The sequence below is a fragment of the Anolis sagrei genome, chromosome 1 (assembly GCF_037176765.1).
Source record: "Anolis sagrei isolate rAnoSag1 chromosome 1, rAnoSag1.mat, whole genome shotgun sequence".
Lineage (NCBI taxonomy): Eukaryota > Metazoa > Chordata > Lepidosauria > Squamata > Dactyloidae > Anolis > Anolis sagrei.
Window position 1 is genome coordinate 98,393,768 of NC_090021.1, and position 23,091 is coordinate 98,416,858.

The 23,091-nt window shown below is 40.4% G+C and overlaps 1 protein-coding gene across 1 annotated transcript; it reads right to left on the minus strand.

The window, feature by feature from the left end:
• Positions 1 to 6,270: 6,270 nt before the first annotated feature.
• On the minus strand, positions 6,271 to 11,455 carry LOC137096918 (uncharacterized). Its single transcript, XM_067467392.1, has 2 exons — positions 9,753 to 11,455; positions 6,271 to 6,560 (listed from the first exon to the last, which is right to left on the minus strand). Exons 1-2 carry the CDS (start codon positions 11,103 to 11,105, stop codon positions 6,489 to 6,491), a joined length of 1,425 nt encoding a protein of 474 aa, XP_067323493.1. The 5' UTR covers positions 11,106 to 11,455; the 3' UTR covers positions 6,271 to 6,488.
• Between the last annotated feature and the right edge of the window lie 11,636 nt (positions 11,456 to 23,091).

Genomic DNA, 23,091 nt, shown 5'->3' on the forward strand with positions numbered 1-23,091 from the left:
CGATGCTTCTGGCTGAATGGCTGCTTCAATCTACAAGGAGCAATAGAATTTAAAAGTACTGTTCATATACCAATTTAATATCTGGCCCAAAATAAACCAAACTCATGTCTAGTGATTGAAGGAGATTGTGAAATTGCTCTGGTCAAGATATTTCTAACCTTGAATGTAACAAATAATGGACAATAAATATGATGTAGCTTGTATATTACAAGTAGAAGCAGAAGTCTTATTTTATAGATTAGCAGCGCAGCCTTTAAAAATGCCTTATTAAAAAAATTCTAAAAGACAGGTGCATTTCATTTGTTGTTTATTTTCAGTTTGTGTGAATGTAGATAAATGAATATGTTTTTATTGGGAATGACCCTGACCAACGTTTAAGTATTTAAAAGAACCACTGGCTTTAAATGGGACGTTAATAATCACATACACAGACCTCCATATTTGAATTGTTAATTATTATTACAAGATAGATGCATTGAATTTGCATAACTTATACTGCTTCTCAAGACAAACCCCTCCCCACCCTCAATAATACTATTACTGTACTGATACTAATACTCCTATGTATCTTGCTCTCCTTTCTTAAAGGAGACTCAAAGTGGCTCCTTTGAATTTAATGCAGTAGGTGCCCTCATTCCTTTATGATGTTTTCCAGGATCAGAGTGAATGCCAAACTTATAAACTCATACTTAGACTTCATGGATTTGAACACTCTTTAATTTATTCCAGTGGTTAGTCACTGCATGGGAGATGACCAACACGTACCAGGTGCTGTAGGTTATATATTGTTTTAAAAAGGAACTTGCAGTTTTGCATTCTTTCAGTGTTAGTGGGATAAGGCCACAGTTGTATTCTTTACCACAGAAATTCATGTGGTAATTCTTTACCACAGAAATTCTATGAAATTCATATGGTCATCGTAAGCCACATGTATCAAACTCAAATCCATGTCATTGTATGTGGCCCTCCAGATGCTGGAGTGCAACTCCTGTATTCCTCCTTAGACATCATGGCTAGAGCTGATGGAAGTTGTGATACAGTCACCTCTGGAAGGCTGAAGTTTGTTCTGTTTAGTTAGGATAGTGGGGTTTGAACTTAAATGTCCCCTAACCTTTCCCCAACCTCAGAGTCACAAATGCTCTTGGACTGCCATTCCCACTATCCTCACTCCAAATGGTGAATAACCAAAAGTAATGGGAGTTGCCATTCAATAACATCTGGGGGCCCAAATTGGGTAAAAACTAAAGTGTTGTGTAAAAACAAAATATGTTTGGTCTTCTGTATCCATGGATTCTCCATCCATGTATTCAACAGCCCTTTGAAGGCAACCATATGGCTGCTGTGGCCATCAATAGAAATAAGTTTGAAATCCCTGGCATAAGCTGACAGGCAACTTGGAGAAACACACACACACACACACACAAATCAGAAAAAAAAACTTCTGGAATTGGTAAAGTGACAGTGATACAAATGCAACATAAATTAAATGAAGCTTGGGCTTCTCTTCTGAACAAATTTACAGATTGGTTTGGATTTACTTTTAAAGCACTAATTCTAAGTCTTAAATGCTTGTACAAAACAATAAAATGAACAGTGCTGTAAAATTCAGCATTGCATAGCATAAGCTTACTTTTAGTTTAATCCATCTTCCTAACAAATCAACCATAAAATCTGCCAACAATAAAAATAATTTCCTGGAACCCATCATTCATTCAGGACATTTTGACAGCAATTCTGTTCTCTGAACTGCCCACTGATCACCAAATCCAGACTATTTCATACCCAAGGACAGAAGATGATATTCCCCCCTGTAAATGTATTTCCAAGCAAAGGCAAAATTAGTATTTTTGAAAGTGGCACCCAGACTCTTGCCCAAGGAAAGTAAGGCTGGTGCTTTTAAACAAAATTTCTAAGAAGAAGCCAAGGGTTTGCTGTTGTTGTTATTCTGCTATGATTTGAATTTATATCCAAAGTCTTACATCTTTTTGATTTGTTTATTGGTTTGTTTTAATACTCTCTGGTGGGGGTGTGCGCTTCAGCCACAGATGAATTCCAAACCAAAATTCATGAGGGCTGACTTGGATTGATGTGAGAAGCAAGCAATTTGAAGCAGAGCTCCTTTGAAGCAGACTTAATCTTAACACTCCTGAAGATTTGTTAGTAATTTTGATTCAAATAGAGAGAGAAAGTGTATATATCTTCAAAAACTAATACATTTCTCCCTAAGCTCCCTATGAGTGGTGGCAGTGAAGAGAGGACATGCTGTATTTTTTGAATGCCACACACTACTTCAACTTCTAATTACATTGATGGTTCTGCTAGGGCTCTCTGTTCTAGTTTTTCATGGAAGGATGCTGAAGTGATGAATGATCTAACTATGAAGTACTCTTTGCAGGCTCTTTCTCCCTAGTAGAAGTGTTAAATATGTTTTTTGCCAAAATCTGTGGGATCTAGGAGGTTCAAGCTCATCTATGGCTTGTGCCTCCTTTTTGTGCTTTCCATGACTTTGGTGTCAACAAAGAAGATAACAAAAGGGCTTCCATTGTTTCCCATTCATCTTAAGTCTGTAGCCCAAGGTAAATCCTAATCTCCAAACATTTTTCAAGGTTTTTTCCCCATGAATTCATCTGTATTGTGCAATCACTTCTTGGTATCCATTTGTTTCTGGACCTTCAGTGAATACCAACTTCCATGGATGCTTAAGTCTCATGATGGAGAAATATGGCACCCCTTATATGCCATATGGTGAACAAATCAAACCAGCATTGGCAGAGACTGAGAGGCTGCAGCACGCTATGTCTATATATCAGTATAGTGCTCAACACATGACAAAATCAAGGTTTTCTTCTTTCATTTTGTTGGGGCGTGTGTATGTAATATTTTCAAGCAGTGGTTGGTTGAATCCATGGATGCAGAAGCCATGAATATACCAAGAGCCAACAGTATGCTATTTCAATTACAATGGTCCACAGTTCTTTTTGTTTTGTTTTTCCATACCAGAAGTGACTTGACAAATTGCAAGTTGCTTCTGGTGTGAATTGGCTATCTGCAAGGACATTGCCCAGGGATACTCAGATGTTTGATGTTTTAACATCCTTGTGGGAGGCTTCTCTCATGTTTCTGCATAGAGAGCAGGATCTGACACAAGGAGCTCAACCCAAATTCGGACCGCTGACTCTCTATAACCATTTGGGAAAAGGGATTCATAATCTTTTTGGAAAAATCACTGGTCACTGGAAACGCATGAAATTGTTAGAAGTCACAACGTTTTGAAAATTGATATTCACCAGCATTCATGCAAGGCAACTAGATCTCTCAGTTGTTGAATTAATGTACCTAAGTATGTCTTTGAATGGTCAGGAATTTATTTAATTATTTATTTCAAACATTTTTTACCCCAAAGACATGCCAGTGGATACACACACACACACACACACACATTCAGCAAAGTTTCAGGAGTGTTCCTTTAGTTGTCTAGAAACATCTACTCTCCCTTAAAATATATTTGACTTTAAATTATGCTCCCAAGAGACAAAATAAACAGTCTTCTTCAAAAGTAACAGAGTTGGTTTACTCACAAAACTTCATGTATACAGAATATAGGCAATTTGCTTGTGAATCCAGTTGCAATAGGATTTTAAGTACTTTGTGTAAGTAAATCAGGATATCTTCCTTAGAAACAATAGTCCACATTCCAATAGAGTCTTTAAGCATTCATCTTACTGAAGTCTAAAAGCATACAGATGGCTTCTACTCTCTCTAAGAGTCTAATAGCTTCTATCTCCACTGAAGTCTAAAGCAAACACTAATCTAAAATGGAGTTTGAGTCCTGAAGATGCCTAGTTCTGATCACATGATCTGCCGTCCTTCCCACAACAGAGAGGTTAGGTAAAATTGCAAACCAATACACACATACAATTTATTTATTTATTTATTTATTTCCAACATTTGTACCCCTTCTCAACCCCCGAAGGGGGACTCAGGACAGCTTACAATGGCAACAATTCAATGCCAACACTTGCATACAAAATATATCAACATTACACATTAAATACAACCATTAAGTTAAAATCCATTTTAAAAACATTATTAACAACCATTTAGCCAAAACCAATACAATACAATACAACACAGTAAGCAATTATATACATAACAAATTACTCGTGGAGGCTTGTGAAGGTTGTTATTTCCAACAAAATGCAAGGTTTATTCTTGCACAAAACTCTGCTTGCTTGCTTTATTGAACTTTATCCTCTCTTTCACCCAGGATGAGATTGGGTTGATCTAAATCTAGATTTAACCCATTATTTTGATAGAACATTCAGTTTAGTCCATAGGGCAGGCCGCAGGCATGTAGCCGGGGGGGGGGGGCTTGAGGGGCTTCACACCCCCCCCCCCCGAAATTCTCATGGTGGTTCGCAAAAAGGCCTTACTGGTGCATTATAAACTGTTATGTTTATTCATATCATGATCTCATCACCATACTCAATATATCCCATCTGCATGGGGGTATTGGGGTAATGATACAAAAGGTTTGCTAGGCTAGACCCTCTTTCACTTAGACTCAGCCCCCCCCCAAAACTCAGGGGCCCCCCGAACCCCCCCTGAAAAAAATTCACCCCCCCCCCCCGAAACGAAATCCTGGCTACGGGCCTTCATTTCGATTTATATCATCCAAGTCCAAACTGGGGCTATTATACTTTGGACATATCACAAGGTGACATGACTCATTGCAAAATGACTCACTTTAATGTTTGGTAAAGTGGAAGGCAATAGAGAAAGAGATGGATTGGTTTCTCCAAGAAAGCCACAGCCCTCACATTTCAAGCAAATGCATCCAACACCCCATTTGGCTGGATTGCTACAAGACCACTAAGATGATGGTCTGGAGATTGCATTCTTGGGAATTTCTTTTAAAAAGATGGCTGTGTATCCTAAGCATAGCTCTGAAAATAATCCCAATTTTGGAAAGAGAAAGATCAAATACACTTTTTTCTAACACTACAACCCCACAACACCTCAGAGTCAATTCTAGTAAACATAAGGGAGTGTGAAAGAAAGAGAATTTGACATTGATCATGTTTTCTTGTATTCTGATTGTGGAAGAGGTTCCCTACAGACATGAGGAGCCCTTCCACCTGTTGGTCTGAGCTGCCAAACACAATGTTATATCAAACCAGTGGGTTAAATCTAGACTACATCTAAATCCAAAGTAGAGCAGACTCATTAAAATCAATGAGAATTATGTACAGAATAGTGTGGACTGTTTTTTGGTTTAAAAAAATCAAGGCAATGACAAAGCATATTTTTACAGTTTTATTGGCAGTAGGCATTTTTCCACCACAGGGCACACGGTTTGATCTTATCCCTTTGGCTCTTTCCAAGTCAGCTCATGGTTATTTACCTCTACAGATATAACTGTGCAAAAATGTAGCCTTTGTAAATCATTCTGTGTATATCTTCACAGCTCTCTTCCAAGATGTTTTATATTTAGCAATAGGAAGTCCTCACCAGAATGATAATGCTTATTGAAATAATTCTTTATAATAAATCAACCCACATGGACATTTCAATGTGTCTGTTTTGAATGCAAAACTCATCTGGGTCTTCCTTTTGAGCAGGATGACAATCTCTGTCAACAACTCCTATGCACTGAGTGTAAGCAAACAGAGATCTGGGTTGGTTTGTTCTTTGCAAAAGTGTTTTTATCTCCTAGTTTTTAAGGACTATGTCTACTAGGCTCCAAATCCTGGAACCAAATGCTCAGACAGTGAAAAGAAAGCAAACCATGCCAGGAGATGACTGTAAATTTTTCCAAAATCTTATTCTTTTTTTCTCTCCCCGCAGAAAGCATTTCCTTCTCTTTGAAATAATGCAATTTCACATTTGCTCCAGGGTCACAATTTACACAATCAAACTGATGTTTATCTAAACATTGAGCATGACACCATCTTTCAGTAATAATAATGCAGGAAAGCCCCTGAGATACAGATTTCAAAAGGAGATATTTCAATCTTCTCTGTATTACTCATGCTTAACACAGCAGGGGAGATTATCATTACAGATCTGTATCCAAGCTGATCAGTATGCAAACAATGCATATTTAAAATGTGAAATGTCTGGTTTAATAGTAAACTAAGCAGACTTAGAGCAATTCCATTATTGGCTCATCAGGCTGAGACACTGAATCACAGCACATACTGTACCATATGTGAAAGCTCACGATGTCAGCTCACGATGGCTAGGCTCAATGAAGACAGGAGACTTGCATCATGTCAATCAAAGAACTTTACTGTCAGATACTGTAACATAGAAAAGCCGGAATTGCTAGATGGCTGCAGGCCACCCCTTATATACCCTCCTACACATTTGAAACATACATTCCCGCCAACCACCAAACTCCCGCCAAAGCTTCCCGCCACCAAGTGAACTGCTGTACTCCAAGGCCACCACCTGCAGTGTCGTTATCAGTTAGGAGTGTCAGGAGTCTAGTTTTCGGCGCCGAAATCAGGGCTACGGAAACTGGATCCTGACATGACGTCCTCCTCCTCTTCTTCCTCCTGAAAGGGAAACGGAACATATATCTAATCGTTTTCCGGGTCGAGGGGCCCCAAATATTTTTTTAACAGTCCACAGTGGAATACCGGGTGTATTTTTCCCAAATCTTTCGGTAGCTTCAATCTATATGTGACCTCGTTTATTTGATTAATGATTCTGAATGGGCCTATATATCGTGGCGTGAGCTTCTTCGATGGTGTGTTAAGTTTGATGTTTTTTGTGGACAGCCATACCAATTCTCCTTCTTCTAGTTTGTCTCCCTCCCTCCTTTTGCGATCTGCGAACAGCTTATGTTGTTTTTGTGCTTCTCGCAATGCTTTTACCACCTTTACCCAGTTATCTCTCATTTGCTGGGCCCAACCCTCCCCTCTTTCTTGTTCTCCCTCCGGCCATTCTGGGAGTCTAGGAAGGGGGGCTACTTCTTGGCCATAAATTATTTTGAAAGGCGACTCCCGGGTTGTGGAATGTGGGGCTGAATTGTATGCTAGCTCTGCGAAGGGGAGGATATCTACCCAGTTGGTTTGCTGTTGGTTTACGTATGTTCTGAGGAATGTCCCGAGAGTTTGTTGAGTTCATTCCACCCCCCCGTTCGTCATGGGATGGAAAGCCGAGCTCAATGTCCTCTCAGCTCCTAGTAACCTCATGAACTCTTTCCAAAACCTCGCAGTAAATTGGACTCCCCTGTCACTAATGACCTGGTCCGGACACCCATGTAATTTGTAAATGTGTTTAACGAACAATTCTGCTAGTTTTTCCGCGGACGGAAGTTTTGGGAGTGCAATAAAATGTACATTTTTTGAGAATAGATCTAGGACGGTCCAAACGTAACGTTGCCCCTTACTTGGTGGAAGTTCCCCAACAAAATCAAACGCAATCGAACTCCACGGTCTCGTAGGCTCGGTTACTTTTTGCAAAAATCCTACAGGTTTCTGTGTGGAGGCTTTGCTCTTAGCGCACGTTTCGCAGTGTGAGATATACGATTTAGTGTTACTTCTCATTCCTGGCCACCAACATTGCCTTGCCAGCAATTTTGTTGTTTTGGTGACCCCAAAATGGCCTGCACTTTTATTATCATGACATCTCTTTAACATTTTCCCCCTCAATGATTCCGGAATGTACAGTTTTCTATTCACAAACACCAGTCCACCCTTCCATTCCACCTTTTTCTCATTATCTTTTAACCATTCGTCTTTTTTATATGCCTGTTTCAACTCTTCTTCCCAACTCTCTCCCCCTCCACCTTCTACTCCCACTATCTCTCGATTGCACTCAGCTTGGGCTCTAGTTACTACAGCCATGTTTCCCCTTTGGACCGATATGAGGCTCTCAGCGGCTCGTTCTTTTTCTCCCTCTTGTCGGGGCATACGTGACAGCGTGTCTGCGAGGACGTTTCTTTTTCCTTGATGAAACTTTAATTCAAATTGGAAACGTGAGAAATATTGAGCCCATCTGATTTGTTTGGCCGACAATTTACGGGGGGATGTGAGATACTGGAGGTTTCTGTGATCAGTCCAAACTTCAAATGGGGTGCCGCTCCCTTCTAGCAAGTGTCTCCAACACTCTAATGCTTTCATAATAGCCAGAGCTTCCTTCTCCCAGATAGGCCAATTTCGTTCTGTTTCGGTAAACTTTTTGGATAGGAACCCACAAGGTCTCAAGGCTCCTTCAAAGTCTCTTTGCATGAGCGCTGCCCCATATGCCCAATCTGAGGCGTCGCAATGGAGTACGAACTGTTTGGCCATATCTGGGTGGGTTAGAAGTGGTTCCTCAGTGAATCTCTGCTTAAGTTGGTCGAATGCTTTCTGACATTCGTCTGACCACACTAACTTTGCCCCCGGGGATCGTGTCTTAGCTGTTTCTCCCTTCCCTTTTGTTTTGAGCAGTTCCGTAAGGGGTAATGTCAGCTGGGCAAAATCTTTTATGAAGGACCTATAGAAATTTGCAAATCCCAGGAATGACTGCAATTGTTTTCGTGTGGTAGGTGGCTCCCAGACCCTCACATCCTCTACTTTTGTAGGGTCCATCGCAATCCCTTTGTGGGATATTCTGTATCCCAAGAAATCAATCTGCCTCTTATTAAATTCGCATTTGGCTAGTTTGGCGAACAATTTTGCCTCCCTTAGCCTTTGTAACACATCTCTCACCAGCTGGCAATGCTCCAATTCATTCTTATTAAAAATTATTACATCATCTATAAAACAAAACACACCCCGGTACAACAAGGGGTGTAGCACTTCATTTATCATTTGCATGAATGCCCCTCCCCCGCCTTTTAGCCCGTAGGGACACACGGAAAATTGGAATAATCCCATTGCGGTGGAAAAAGCCGTTTTCCATTTGTCCTCTGGCTTGATTCTGATTTTGTGGTAAGCCTCCACCAAGTCCAGCTTTGTAAATATCCTCCCTTCCGACAGTCTAGATAGTAGGTCTTTGGTTAATGGTAAAGGGTAACAAGTGGTAGTGCTCACCGCATTTAACCCTCTATAGTCTACACACAAGCGCAATGACCCATCCTTCTTCCGTCTAAACAGTACGGGGGCCCCGAGGGGGGAGTCCGAAGGTTCAATGAATCCTCGCGCTAGATTCTTGTCTATGTATTGTTTCAGTTCCTCCATTTCCCTAGCCGACATTGGGTATATTTTTGCTTTTGGAAGCGTTGCCCCTTTATTAATTTCAATTTTAACCTCAACCCTTCTTTTTGGGGGTAGTTTGTCGGCCTCCTTTTCATCAAAGACATCGGCAAAGTCTCTATATTGTGGTGGAATGTTCTGTACCCACTCTTCTGATGCGTTTTCCTCACATCTGCCACCCATCTTTGGTTGTGAGAAGCTTAGGCTCCTCTCCTCCCAGTTTACTTGGGGGTTTGCTCCTTGTAACCATGGCATTCCCAAGATTACATGGTAGTTCGCTAATGGGGCCACCACAAATGCTACTTCGCCTTCCCAATCGCCTACTTTGCATTTCACTCCTCCGACCCCATATTTAGCTGGGGCTCCAGAAGCTACTGACCCATCTAGTTGGGTAAATGCTATGGGGGTTTGCAAAGCTATAGTCTTACATTTTAGCTCTTCCGCTAGTTCAGGGGTCATGATATTTCTAGAACATCCGCAGTCTATGAAAGCTTTGCAACTGGCCCATTTATCTAATCCCTCTAGTCTTATGGGGAAGATGAGCATCCCATTGCTTTGACTCACCAAAGATCCCTTAATGTTCTCATGCAGGGAGCATTCTTCTGCTTTCCTCCCAGCCATCGGTTTAGGTATCGGCCGTGATGGATCCCCTCCCTTCCGCTGCCAGCATGCAGCTGCTCGGTGGCCGACACGGCCGCAGACATAACATCCGGTTTGTCGGCTTTTCTCTCTGCTCGCTGGCTCCTTCTTTGGCGGCTCTCCAGATGGCTTCTTGTCCTCTCTCCTCTGCGGTCTGGATGTTATGGTAGTTCCTCGGTGTCGCTCGATTTGGCTCAATGTTGTCTCCACTCGTCCGGCTAGTTGGATCCAGCCCTGGACCGTCCCTGGATCGTCGCGATGTAGAGCCCATGTCAGCAGCTCCTTCCTCAGACCTTCCTTGAAGATTTCCACTTTAGTCTGGGCAGACCAATCTGGGACCCGTTCAGCCAGCATCTGGAATTCCTCAGCGAATTCCGATACGCTCCTTTGCCCTTGTGTAATCGTTCTTAGCTTGTCTCTTGCTTTGATGCGTTCAAGGGGGTCTCGGAAGCGTGCTTCTAGTGCAGCCAGGAATGCTCTCACCGACCCTAGGCATGGGTCGTGTCGAGCGTGCAGTTGCACGTACCAGCTTGCTGCGCCTCCCCTTAACGCTGCTCCCACCATTCTCACTCGGCTGGCTTCCGACCTGAAGGTATGTGCATTATCTTCCAGATATCCTCTTACCAGTGTCAGGAAGAAGTCAAGGTCTTCAGGCTTCCCTCCAAATTCGGCACGTAGATCCTCCCTCCTCTGTTGCAAAGGCTGGAATTGCATTCCTTGTGTGCCTGCTTGCATCATTCCTACTGGGGTTGCGGCCTGCCCGAATGGTGCCTCTAATTGCCCTGCTCCGCGTCCTGCTCCGGTTCTCATGGGAAGGGGCTGCGGGGTTATCGTCACTCCTCGGGCCGGACCGTCTCCTCCTGCGTTTGATGTCGCTTGGGTTTTGCGTCTCGCTCCCAGGATCTGGTTGCTCCCTGTGCTGGTATCCCACGGGGATTCCGTGCGGGGTGGTTGTTCCTCCAGCAGAGGGGCCAGGCGCTCCATTAGTCGGGACATCACGGATAGCGTGGTTTCCATGGCAGCCACTCTCTCTTCTAGGTATCCCTGCCTCTGGGGAGAGTTAAAGTCCATGTCGCTGCTGCCTCCCCCTGCGATCTCCCTCGCTCGCCTTTGGGTGACTCCGTTAGGGTTAGCGAACGCTGTTGATGAAGCGAGTGCAGTCACTCTTTCGAGTTCCGCTTCAGCCTCACCCAGGAGCGATGTTGGTTTTCCTCCCATCGCCCCGAGGACGGTGTCTTCTTCCTCCTCTGCAGGGGATTCGTTCCCTTCGTCCATCATACCACCTCACTGCAGTTGCAGGACGGTGCTAGGAATTCCGGCTTAATGTCAGCTCACGATGGCTAGGCTCAATGAAGACAGGAGACTTGCATCATGTCAATCAAAGAACTTTACTGTCAGATACTGTAACATAGAAAAGCCGGAATTGCTAGATGGCTGCAGGCCACCCCTTATATACCCTCCTACACATTTGAAACATACATTCCCGCCAACCACCAAACTCCCGCCAAAGCTTCCCGCCACCAAGTGAACTGCTGTACTCCAAGGCCACCACCTGCAGTGTCGTTATCAGTTAGGAGTGTCAGGAGTCTAGTTTTCGGCGCCGAAATCAGGGCTACGGAAACTGGATCCTGACAACAGATGGTTCCAAGTCTCCTTTGGAACAACCAGTTTCTATCCAGCAAACTTAACAAAATGTATTTTAAGGGGGAAGATACATAGTTGTTAGACTGATGACTTATTTTGTTAATGAAAAGCAGCTTGAAGAGATTGAAATTCTAAGTGGTGGAGAAGGAAGAAGTGTAGTTTTTTTAAAAGGGGGGGGGGCATCCATAATTAAATAATAATAATAGGATGATGCTCTGGGTTCCAGAGCATTCTCATGGCCATGCTTGGTAATGGATAAATAAGCAAGGACTTAACAACATTCTTTGTTAAAGTCAGGCTGTGTTTTAAAATTGTGAATATATATATTTCAGGGCCCCATGGTCTTCAAGCCAACAACTACTTTTCTTCACACTGAACTATGTTTGCACATAGGTGGACATGTAGGACCCTTCCACATAGCCGTATAATCCAGAATATCAAGGCAGATAATCCACAATATCTTATTTGAACTGAATTATTGAGTCCACACTGCCATATAATCCAGTTCAATGTGGCTTTTATACAGTGTGTGAAAGTGGCTTTAAGCACAGGTTGTTACTTTCTACTTTCAATCCCACATTTTAAAGATAGACAAGATATGTAGTCATTCAATATCTTATATTTAACAGTTATAATATCTTTTTTTTTAAAAAAAAATCTTGTTTATTATAACATATTCAATCACTACTGCATCATGTGCCCAGCAATCATGTTTATATCACATACCACTTTATGACTTCACAGTCTGCAGGATTGTGGTTGTTATATAGCATCAAATCAAGTTCACCTCATGACAACTGTATCAATGACACACCTCCAAGTCTCCTTCTTTATCAATAACCCCACTTATGTCATGCAAACTCAGGGTTGTGGCTTCAACTGAATCTGTAATAGGGTTTTCCTTTTTTCTGCCCAACTGCCTTGTAAAACATCATTGTCTTTTCTAATGAGACATGTTTTTTCATGATATGTCCAAAGTATGAAAGTCTCACCTTAGACATTGTGGCTTACATAAAAAAAATCAGGCTTGGTTTGCTCCATTTATTTGTTGTTGATGTTGTGTTTTTTTGGCAGCCCATAATATCCACAGCCCTCTTTTCCAGCACCACATTTTAGATAAGAGGATTCTCTCTCTTTCAATTTGCTTCACTGTCCAGTTTTCACTACCATAAATAATACCCTAAGAAACCCAAGGGCTAGTACAACTACGAAGGGTTGGTGCACAAACATGAACAGAGGTATAAACTGTTCAGCACCATCTCAGCTCTGTGGAGATTTTACATGGCCAAGGGACTGTTGATAGCCATTTTAATTCAACAAAATCTCTCAGTTCTGCTCACATAATCACAGTGGATTATGGGAAGCAAAGTAGTCATAAAAAGCATCGAAATGTTTATTTGTGTTAAATTACGATTGTGTACAGTATCTGTTGGCTCATCTTAGTATTAAATTGGTTGTCTTTTTTGTACACTGTGTCCTGCCTTTATTTCAGTGAGTTCAAATGAGTCTGCATGGCTCTTCCTTTCACTTTATCTGCACTACAATCCTGAGATGGGTCAGGCTGAAAGCGAGAACAGGACTTGCCAAAGGTAACCTATTAAGCATCATAATTCCGTCTGGGTTTGATCAAGCACTTTAACCACCATACCCTATTGACTCTCTTATTTGAATCCACTTTCTGAAATGGAAAACTATTATGCGAGTCACTTCTGAAATTGCTAGATTTCGTTGGACTTCATGGTTTGCATCGTTGATCATTGCTGGAAAAATGAATAATGGGGTTTATGAACACAAGTATTAATGTAACAAATCCCAAGAGTTTATGCATATATACCCATTATCATTTTAGTTTGAAGCATACACATGCATACCAACATCCCTGCTTTCTCCCCACAATTATGCTTTTCCATTTGAATGGCAACAATCCAAACATTCTGCACATTGGGAAGTCCTAGAAAATGTATCTCCATGCATATATAAAAATATACAAAACAGCTGCCTAGCGGCAGAAATTCTGAGCTGAAAAGCTTTAGCCTGGCGAACATTAAAACAGCTGATTCAACTTCTCAAATGCAGGATTGATAGAATATGTAACACTGTCATTTTCTGAAGGAAAAAAAAAACCCTTACATATATTGTGTATAATTACGATGTATCGGAGTTCATAACAGGGACCCAGCTGTGATTTTACACAAGTTTGTAAGAGAAGCATTTTGGAGAAGGCACATGTGGCTATCACTATAGGGTTTCTATGCTCTTGCTATACAGACCCTCAGGGCATTCAGTGTGGCAAGTCCCACTTGGAAACTGGCATATTCTAAAGGGGGGCAACAACAGCTGTTTAGTGATAGCAAAACACCACAAACAGTGATAATTAGTATATTTTTATTTGTTCAAGAATCATTAAATGTGGCTCTCAAGGGTTATGCTAGCATGACATATCCAGAGATGATTCTAAGATTTGTTTCCTCGGGTTCATTGTCATGAAATAACTATTCTTGTATAAACACACAGAAAATTCCAAGGTTTATCCATACACTTTGGTTCATCATCGGTATGCTTTCAGTATGCTTGCAATAATTTCTGAAGTTGATGTACCCAAGAGAATTGTTATATACTTGGTTACTGAGTTACTTATCCTAAGAAAGAAAAAAGGAGAGGAAAGAGGACTAATAATTATCCAGGGACATATTCCTAAAGGGGAGAGGAGATTTGGTGGCTTCAACTATTAAAAAAGGGAACATTATAAACTAGAGATGAACAAATGTGAGATGCTAGAGGGTCGACACTACCCCCTTAGGAGATCTGGGGGGCATAGCTCCCACTATACCCACCCCATAGCCCCCAAATTCCACCAAAAATGTTCCCCAATACTTTTTATGGCCCCTGGGGGGATTTTTGACATGTGTTTTGCTTTGCTTGGGCCATTTTAGACTCAGAAGAGATCTTTCTTCAAAACAGAAGTAACCAGAAGTCACTTTTCGTGTACTTAAAAAAAAGACACATTTATTTATTTATTTATTTATTTACTTTGCTTATATACCGCTGTATCTCAAGCCCGAAGGCGACTCACAGCGGTTCACAAACAGTAGAAACAGTAGAAACAGCAGTGCTTCCATACAACATATAACAATTGACTTGGGGCAAAAACACATGGGGCAAAAACATGATTAAAATGTCCCATGCACCACAGAGAACATTTTGGGGCAAAATTAATTTTGGGTCTTAGTAGGTCTTGGTAGGTCATATAGACCATGGGCTGTACTTTACCTGTCCTGATGTAAACCGGTGCTATTGCTTTCATCACTACTGTCACATCTATGGCTGATTATTCTTTTTCATTTACATTATCGTTTTCTAACTTTGAATATCATCAAAGAAGGCTCTCATAGTCTTGGAGGGTGGCAAAAAATGAGAAGCAAGTTTTGCTCAACACAAGTTTGGTGGGTGGGTGATTTGCACTTTTCACTCGGAGCTGCTACTGTTCTGCACTTTAATGACAATTCTGCATATGGAAATGATGCAGAAGTATTTTCTTACTTATTTTAGACTCTATCTCTCTCCCTGAAGTAGGATCAAAGGAGGTCACAAAAAGATTAAAAGCTAGGTACATATAAATGTGTAATAAGCTACCATGTTAAAACACCACCATACACATTATAATATTAAAACGCAATTGAATTAAAAGCAATTTAAAAACACAGCGATAAAAAATGTAGAATACCTACCCATTTAAATTCTCTTTTGTTGGCATGGAGATAAAGTAAAAACCTTCACATGATAATACATGCATGCCAAGCTGCTATTACAAACGTAAGAGTAGAGCCTATGAAAAGATAGCAATTGCAGGCATATGAACTGTCCTTTCTGTCATAATGGCAAGCATTTACTCCACTCATTAGCCATAGCTGCATGAAATAAATTATGCTGGAGGAAGGAAATAAGACAAGATTGACACCTCATCTAAATGAGGAATCAAACCCATGCCTACCAAGTCTTTTTCCAATGCTCTAACCACTATGCCATATGACAGAGGCAGGCAAAGTATGTCCCACAAACTTTGTGGGGCCCCAATTTTGTGTCCCATTGATATTTTTGGTGGTCCCTATCCTTATTCTCCAAGGATAAAAAAATTCAAATTTTTAACCCCCAAATATCAAACGAAGAACAAAGGAAGTTTTCACTGTGTTTTGGGATCCCTGGACCAAAGTATAACAAGGATATGCCTTTTTGAAACAAAATATGAACAAGAAATGCCTTCTGCTCCCTTCCTGTTATTTAAAAAGACCTCTCTTGAACCTAAAATGACTCAGGGAGGCCTCAAAATATAGTAAGAATCCCTCCTGTGCCTTCTAGAAGTATTGGGGGGACAAAAATGATTTTTATGGATATTGAGGAGAGTACTGCCCTGAAAGATTTCCTACTGTGCTAATGCAACTCCAGGCTTTCCACAGTTTCCCACTTTTGCCATAATGATTCTCCATTTCCTTTCATATTGGTGGGCTTTGTTGAAGACTGCATTGTACCCTTTATAACTTAATAGGGAACCAGTTCTACAGGGAGATGCATAATACAAGCTGCACTCTAAGCAGAAGTGCATTGTAAATACCAGATGTAAACCAGAAGATACCTGCAGCCAGTCCCAAGGATGTTCAAATTATATTATAAAAATTAGATAAAGGAGAGAATGAACTGTGGGGCTTGATTTGTCCTATCTCACATGTAATATGCTCTCGAGAGCATGCACAAATCATATTATCACTTTGCAACACCATCCCAGTAGCACTTGGCATCAGATCACAAGATAAAGATTGTGTAGAATACCTCAGCAATTCAACTGTTTCTTTAAAAGAGCGATCCTGGGTAAATACTGGGCTATTGTAAATTTAACAGTTATTGAGACACTGCCAGATGTAGATTTATCCTAGAGGATTTTATGTGTTTTGCAATAGTGCATCTTGTAAAATCGGCAATAAATATGCTAATTTTAATGTCTTCATAGTTTAGTTTCATATTTTATCAACTTATAAAACAAAGATTAAATGTATGTGGATATGGTACTTCTGGATATTGCTTTCAAAAATAATATGATAAGGAGACTATCAAGATTAATATTTCAATAAAGGGGGTACATCTATTCTTTGTTTGGAATTTGGCATGATTGGATCCTGGCCTGCAGATGTGATTATTGGGAAGGGGGTTGCATTAATAAATAGCTCTGATATGAAGCTTTCACCTTCACTTTCAATTTTGGGCATCAAGACAGCCTGTGACAGTTTTGTACACTTGGACATTTGTTATTAATATTCAATTTTGAAAAAAAATATATAGTTAGTGTAAAGTCTGAAGTTGTGGCAACACATTTAACCCAAAAAATGGATGAATAAATAAAATGATTCAGCTAAATATAAGTTTTGGGGAGTCTATTGGTTTGGGTTTTTAGACTGAACCTTAAAGGAGCATCATTCAAGGTGCTAATCCATCTCTCCAACTTGGTTCCTTTGAAGTTCAGACTAAAATCCAGAACAGATTCACCACCCAACTGATATGGTGCCCTCAAGCTCCATTGATCAGAAATTATGGTGGGAGCAACACAGTGTAGGCATTCAAAGAGCACGAAAATTACCGAGGGACGGGAGTGTAAAGACAGAAAATTTCTAATATGTAAATGAGTTTCAATGTATCATTTTCTACAATGCTAAGAGTTTGGAGACTAAAGAACACTTTGATTGGGAGGGGCATAAATCTTATTTGGGGGTCAAATATTCTCCCACACACACCCCATAGTTTCATCCCTGCGTTATACTTCTTCAAGGCTACACATGCTTGTAAGGGGAAAAGGTTTATGCCTATTCTCTCTTGGACCTCTCTCTTCGTCCCCTTTAGTTCGGGATATGAGAAGTACTCATGGTAAGTTTTTTTGCCTGACAAAGAGAACATATGCGAGCATCACTGTTTGCAAGAGATGAATCATTATAAATCAAGGTAACTGTAAATAAGCACTGCATTTCTCTTAGAAATGGCAACACACGAAGAGAAACTTGGCATGTGCTAAAGTGCTTCACTGTGATTATAAAATTACCCTTTGACAGAACAGAAACAAAATGCAGATGAGAGCTCTGCCAAGGCTTTAAAGGGTACTTCTGCTCAGGGAACTGAGTTGGAAGTGAAATCATGGGGTACAGGCATTATTGCTGCACTGTAAAGGACACGTTTTTAAACTCTCCCAACTATGTTTAAAAACTTTATAAAGGCTCTGACCTTCCTAGCTAATAGGCACACAGCCCACAGACTTTCTTAACAGGGCAAGGGGGTAATTTCTATATTCCATTTGATACAGAACACCTACCAAGAACTGGTTAAAACAGCTTTTACACTTTTCTGTTATTCTTCCAAGTGACTTGCTGTCATTAACTAGTGATTATGCACAATCAAGTGATTTCCTGGGGATTATTCTTGTTCATGCACAAAAATGTTGGGACGACCTTACTAAAGGACTTCCTCCCACTCTTTTTCTTCTCAGTTAATCTATATCAAGAGTTGGGATTGTGAAGCAAAAGCTTCATTCCCATAAACAGCAACTTCTGATTTCTGGAAAATGACTGGGTACATGGTCCCATAAAGAGGCTGGGAAGGATGAAGAGGGTACATCCTTGCCCCCATGCTTTCCATATCTGCCCTGTCCTGGAGCCTTTCCACATTGCATTATTATAGCACTATTATTCCAATTCAGTTGCCATGAAATCCTGGGAGTTCTCTTACTGAGACTTCTAAATGCTACTCCCTAAAGCTGTCAATATGAGGAATCCATAGGATGCAAGCATTGCAGCTAAAGTGGAATAATAGTATTATAATTATGTTGAGTGAAAGCCCTCCAGGTCTATAGGAATATTGGCCTGTTCCCATCTTCTGTCAGGACTACTGGAAAAACAGAAAGCGAGAACTTTATGGATTTATACATTTTTCCTTTTGAAAGATATACCCAAGAAAGGAGAAAGAAATCCTGTAAGAAATTCTGTAAGTTGTACCCAGTGAGGACATTTTACAAAAAGAAAGCATTTCTATTTAAAGAGGTTAATATATCCATTTTTTCAGAGCTCATTGTTTTTCACCCTTCTCTCTCAAATGAAGTGTTATTCCAGATAATCATCCAACCCTTAGAAACAGCTTCTCGGAACGGATGCAGAAAGCTAGATTCAATAAGAAAATATGACTTGTTACAGATGAAGAGGGGTCCCCACAAAGTCATGATTGGTTCGTACACAATGCCTCTTTGTAATAACGTTGAGTGTAGTCGACAGGTTGGGAGGATTTTAGCCTGTGATGAGAAGGGAACATTATTAAGGATGAATGAGAAGAAGTGCTGTGAAACAGTAAAAAGGCTGACATTCACAGCGTCTCTGATGTGCATGCACATATACATACATCTACCTATCTCACAAAGGGTTTAGATTGAAAACTGGCATTGTTGAATCTCTTAATTGAGAATTCGATGAGTATAGTATTGGTGGGACCCTTAAAGGAATCTTCAGAAACTGTGTAGCATTGGAGAATACCTCTAAAACAGCCTTTCTCAACCTGCGGGTCAGGACCCGGGGGTGGGGGGTCAAGAGGGGGTAACAGAGGGGTCACCAAACACCATCAGAAAACAGTATTTTCTGTTGGTCATGGGGGTTCTGTGTGGGAAGTTTGGCCCAATTCTATCGTTGGTGGGGTTCAGAATGCTCTTTGATTGAAGGTGAATCCCAGCAACTGCAACTCCCAAATGTCAAGGTCTATTTTCCCCAGACTCCACCAGTATTCACATTTGGGCATATTGGGCAAGTTTGGTCCAGATCCACCATTGTTTGAGTCCACTGTGCTCTCTGGATATAGGTGAACTACAACTCCAAAACTCAATGTCAGTGCTCACCAAAACCCTGCTTTCTGTTGGTCGTGGGAATTCTGTGTACCAAGTTTGGTTCAATTCCATCACTGGTGGAGTTAAGAATGCTCTTTCATTGCTGGTTACTATAAATCCCAGCAACTACAACTTTCAAATGACAAATCAATCCCCAATCCTGTCCCCCCCCCCCCCCACACACACACACACCAGTATTCAAACTTGGGCATATTGGATATTTGTGTCACATTTCTTCCAGTTAATGAAAATATGTCCTCCATATCAGATAGGTTGAGAACCAGTGCTCTTAAGAGTTCTTGTTTCATAAATGATTTACACAAACTTTTAAAAGAGAAGTAGCCTACTGTGTGTGCCTGTGCCTGTATGTGCTTTTGTTGGCAAGCCAACATTTTGTATAAACCCACACATATTGGGATGTTTCACCACGGCCTGAAATCAATGCTTGTATCCATTGTATCCAGGGAAGCAAATTGTAAGTTATGTTATGCGTTTCTATTTTTGTTTATTTTTCACTTCCAGGACAGAGAATATCTGGGATCTTTTTGATTTGTTTCAAGGTCTAAAATAACCGGGTTAGCTTTGGGGATTATGCATCTTTACTTGGGACTGCTTCCTGTTCGCATAGCAACATATCATGAACTGACTCTGCAAGGACACCCTTTAAAATGTTTCACAAAAAACTTGTGAACTTGATTGTATATCAAATGCAAAGGCAGGCAGCAAAACTATTTAAAAAGATAAAGCATGGGAAGAAAAAGTGGTGAAATTGGAATACATCCAGTAGTAGAAGAGAAGAATAATTTGTTTCTTTGTAAGTTCAAATTTGCTTTTAACTAGAGAATCCTGAGATTCACCAACTGGAGCCTAAGGCAAAAGATTTGGCATTTAAAATTAAAGCATTCTAAGCCAGGAAAATGCTCTTTCCACCTGTGGAGTTCACAGACTTTTCACCCTACTTCTCATTTTGGCTTATCACAGAACTTCTTGTTCCAGCAGTGTAATTTGGAAGGGGAAATGGGTCTGTTACTTCTTTGGCTAGAAAAGCCTGAATCATAAATCCTTTCGTATCAATGGCAAATCACTCAGAAATCTATCAATACATCTATTTTCTGCCCACTCCTTCTCTACTATTCTGTCACTGTCTCATAATATTTTCCAACTTGCATAATACTTTCCAACTTGCAACGTTGAGATGGAAATCTGGAATGGAGAAATCAGAAGCGTTGAGCACCCTTCTAAGCACTAGCAGTTTATTTCAAAATGCCCACTTTTTAAAATTCCTTTCCTTTAACCAAAGGAAGAAAGAAGGGCTTGGGGTGATATTACATATACATGAATTGTAAAGTGATTAAGGAAAGGCCACTTTCAAAGAGCTTTTTCTATCTAGAGCAGTGGTTCTCAACATTCCTAATGCCATGACCCCTTAATACAGGTCCTCATGTTGTGGTGACTCCCAACCATAACATTATTTTCGTTGCTACTTCATAACTGTAATTTTGCTACTGTTATGAATTGTCATGTAACTATCTGGTATGCAGGATGTATTTTCATTCACTGGACCAAATTTAGCACAAATACCCAATATGCCCAAATTTGAATACTGGTGGGGTTGGGGGAGAGGGGTTGGTTTTGTCATTTGAGAGTTGTATTTACTGGGATTTATAGTTCATCTACCATCAAAGAGCATTCTGTACTCCACCAATAATGGAACTGAACCAATCTTGGCACACAGAAATCCCATGACCAATAGAAAATACTGGAGGGGTTTAGTGGGCATTGACCTTGAATTTTGGAGTTGTAGTTCACCTACATCCAGAGAGCAATGTGGACTCAAACAATGATGGATCTGGACCAAACTTGGAAGGAATACTCAATGTGCCCAAATGTGAACACTGGCGGAGTTTGGGGAAAATAGACCTTGAAATTTGGGAGTTGTAGTTGCTGGGATTTATAGTTCACCTACAATCACAGAGCATTCTGAACCCCACCAACAATAGAATTGGATCTAACTTTCCACACAGAACCCAGATGACCAACAGAAAATACTGTTTTCTGATGGTGTTTGGTGACCCCTCTGACACCCTCTTGCGACCCCCCCCCAGGGGTCCCAACCCCCAGGCTGAGAAACCCTGATCTAGAGGTACTTCTTTTCAAAACATCTAAATTGATTGAATATTGTGTCTATTGGCAGGAAAGACATATCTTATCTACACTTTCGTTGGTCTTGTCTCTCTGCTTCCACAATGAGGCTCCTTTGGCAAAGCAGCAGACATCACTCTGCTAACATATTTGGCTTTTGAAATTTAAAATTACTTTTGAAATCTGCTGCAACATTAATGTTCATAAGCATAATACATTAGCAGCTCTGTAATTAATTTCTTTCATTATTTATGTACTTTGTCTTTTTCCCAGATCTTCCTTCAAGCAGTTTTACATTTTTCCAATAGCAACTTTGGAAAGATCAGATCTCAGTTTTATGCTCTCAGCTGTAATATACAGGATTCCAATACTGTGTTAATTTCAGTGTAGGCATCCCATTGAATCTACAGCATGTCTTGACACAAAAAAATTGAAAGTGTGCACTCTACTCAAATGGTATTACTAATTATGAACACTTGTGAAAATTTCCTTTCTGGGTTGAATAAGGTCTACAGTGAGAGGCAAATCTTTGCTTTCTACCACAGAGTGAGTCAGTATACTGCAAGAAATTATTTTACTTTTTTTGAGGAAAGTTGTGCATTGTATTAAACAAGTGGGGATTCAATAACAAAGCACTGCCATAATGACAGGTGGTGCAAAGATGCCAGAGCATGGATGCAGCTATAACACTCTGATGCCTTTATTTTCTAGCTCTTCTTGTTTTTTTTCATCTGGTCTGTATATATAATCAGAAAGCATTTTGCTGTCATAGTTACAGACTGTGAGAGAGTACTCATGCTGAATTTTAAAGACATAGATGTACTCTGGAGAATCACACTCATGTCACAAAATACATGCAAATACAACACAAGAATGACAGTATGCAAACTAGCCCAGAGAGAGAGAGAGAGAGAGCTGCGGAGTTGCCACAAGGCTACAAAGACACTGTCAAAAATTATTCTAAAATGTATTTAGTCGAGGATGTGAATATTGCACATACAAAATGGAAAACAGAGGGAAGCCACTGAAATACTGTTTCAGAGGTCATATCATTCAAATCACACACTGGAGCGTTAAAATGCTACTAAAACCAATATTCATACTGACTTCCTTATAGACAAATCACCTGGAAAAATGACTTAGGGCAATTGTTCACACTGCTACATTAGGGTTGCATTGGTTTTCAAATGTGAACATGCCTTCTCATTAAAACAATAACATAAACATTTTAAAGACATTAAGCATGAGGAAGATATGGTTCTTGCTGATTAATATGTCACCATCTTTTTCTTAAAATGACAATCATTGGCTTGAATCTTGTTTGATAAGAGTAAACCCACTGAATCAATTGAATTTATCAATGTATAGTAGGCATGAGTAGTCAATAATAGAAAATTAATTGAATAGATCTACTCTAGTTGAGATGAAATAACTGGATATCAAACATAGTTTTCCGTTTAAGAATTCTATGAGATGCATGGTCAGACCAGCTTAAATTCGACACCACAAGAACAGCCAGCCATTAGTGACATTGAGTTGCCAATGTAAACAACAGGCCAATATCACAGCTCAGATGGT

Bases quoted from the DNA above. Each gene is read 5' to 3' on its own strand.
- LOC137096918 (XM_067467392.1), bottom strand. From the start codon at position 11,105: ATGATGGACGAAGGGAACGAATCCCCTGCAGAGGAGGAAGAAGACACC. The intron at 6,561-9,752 runs GTGAGTCAAAGC...TTTCCCTTTCAG, and splicing joins AGAACATTAAGGGATCTTTG to GAGGAAGAAGAGGAGGAGGA.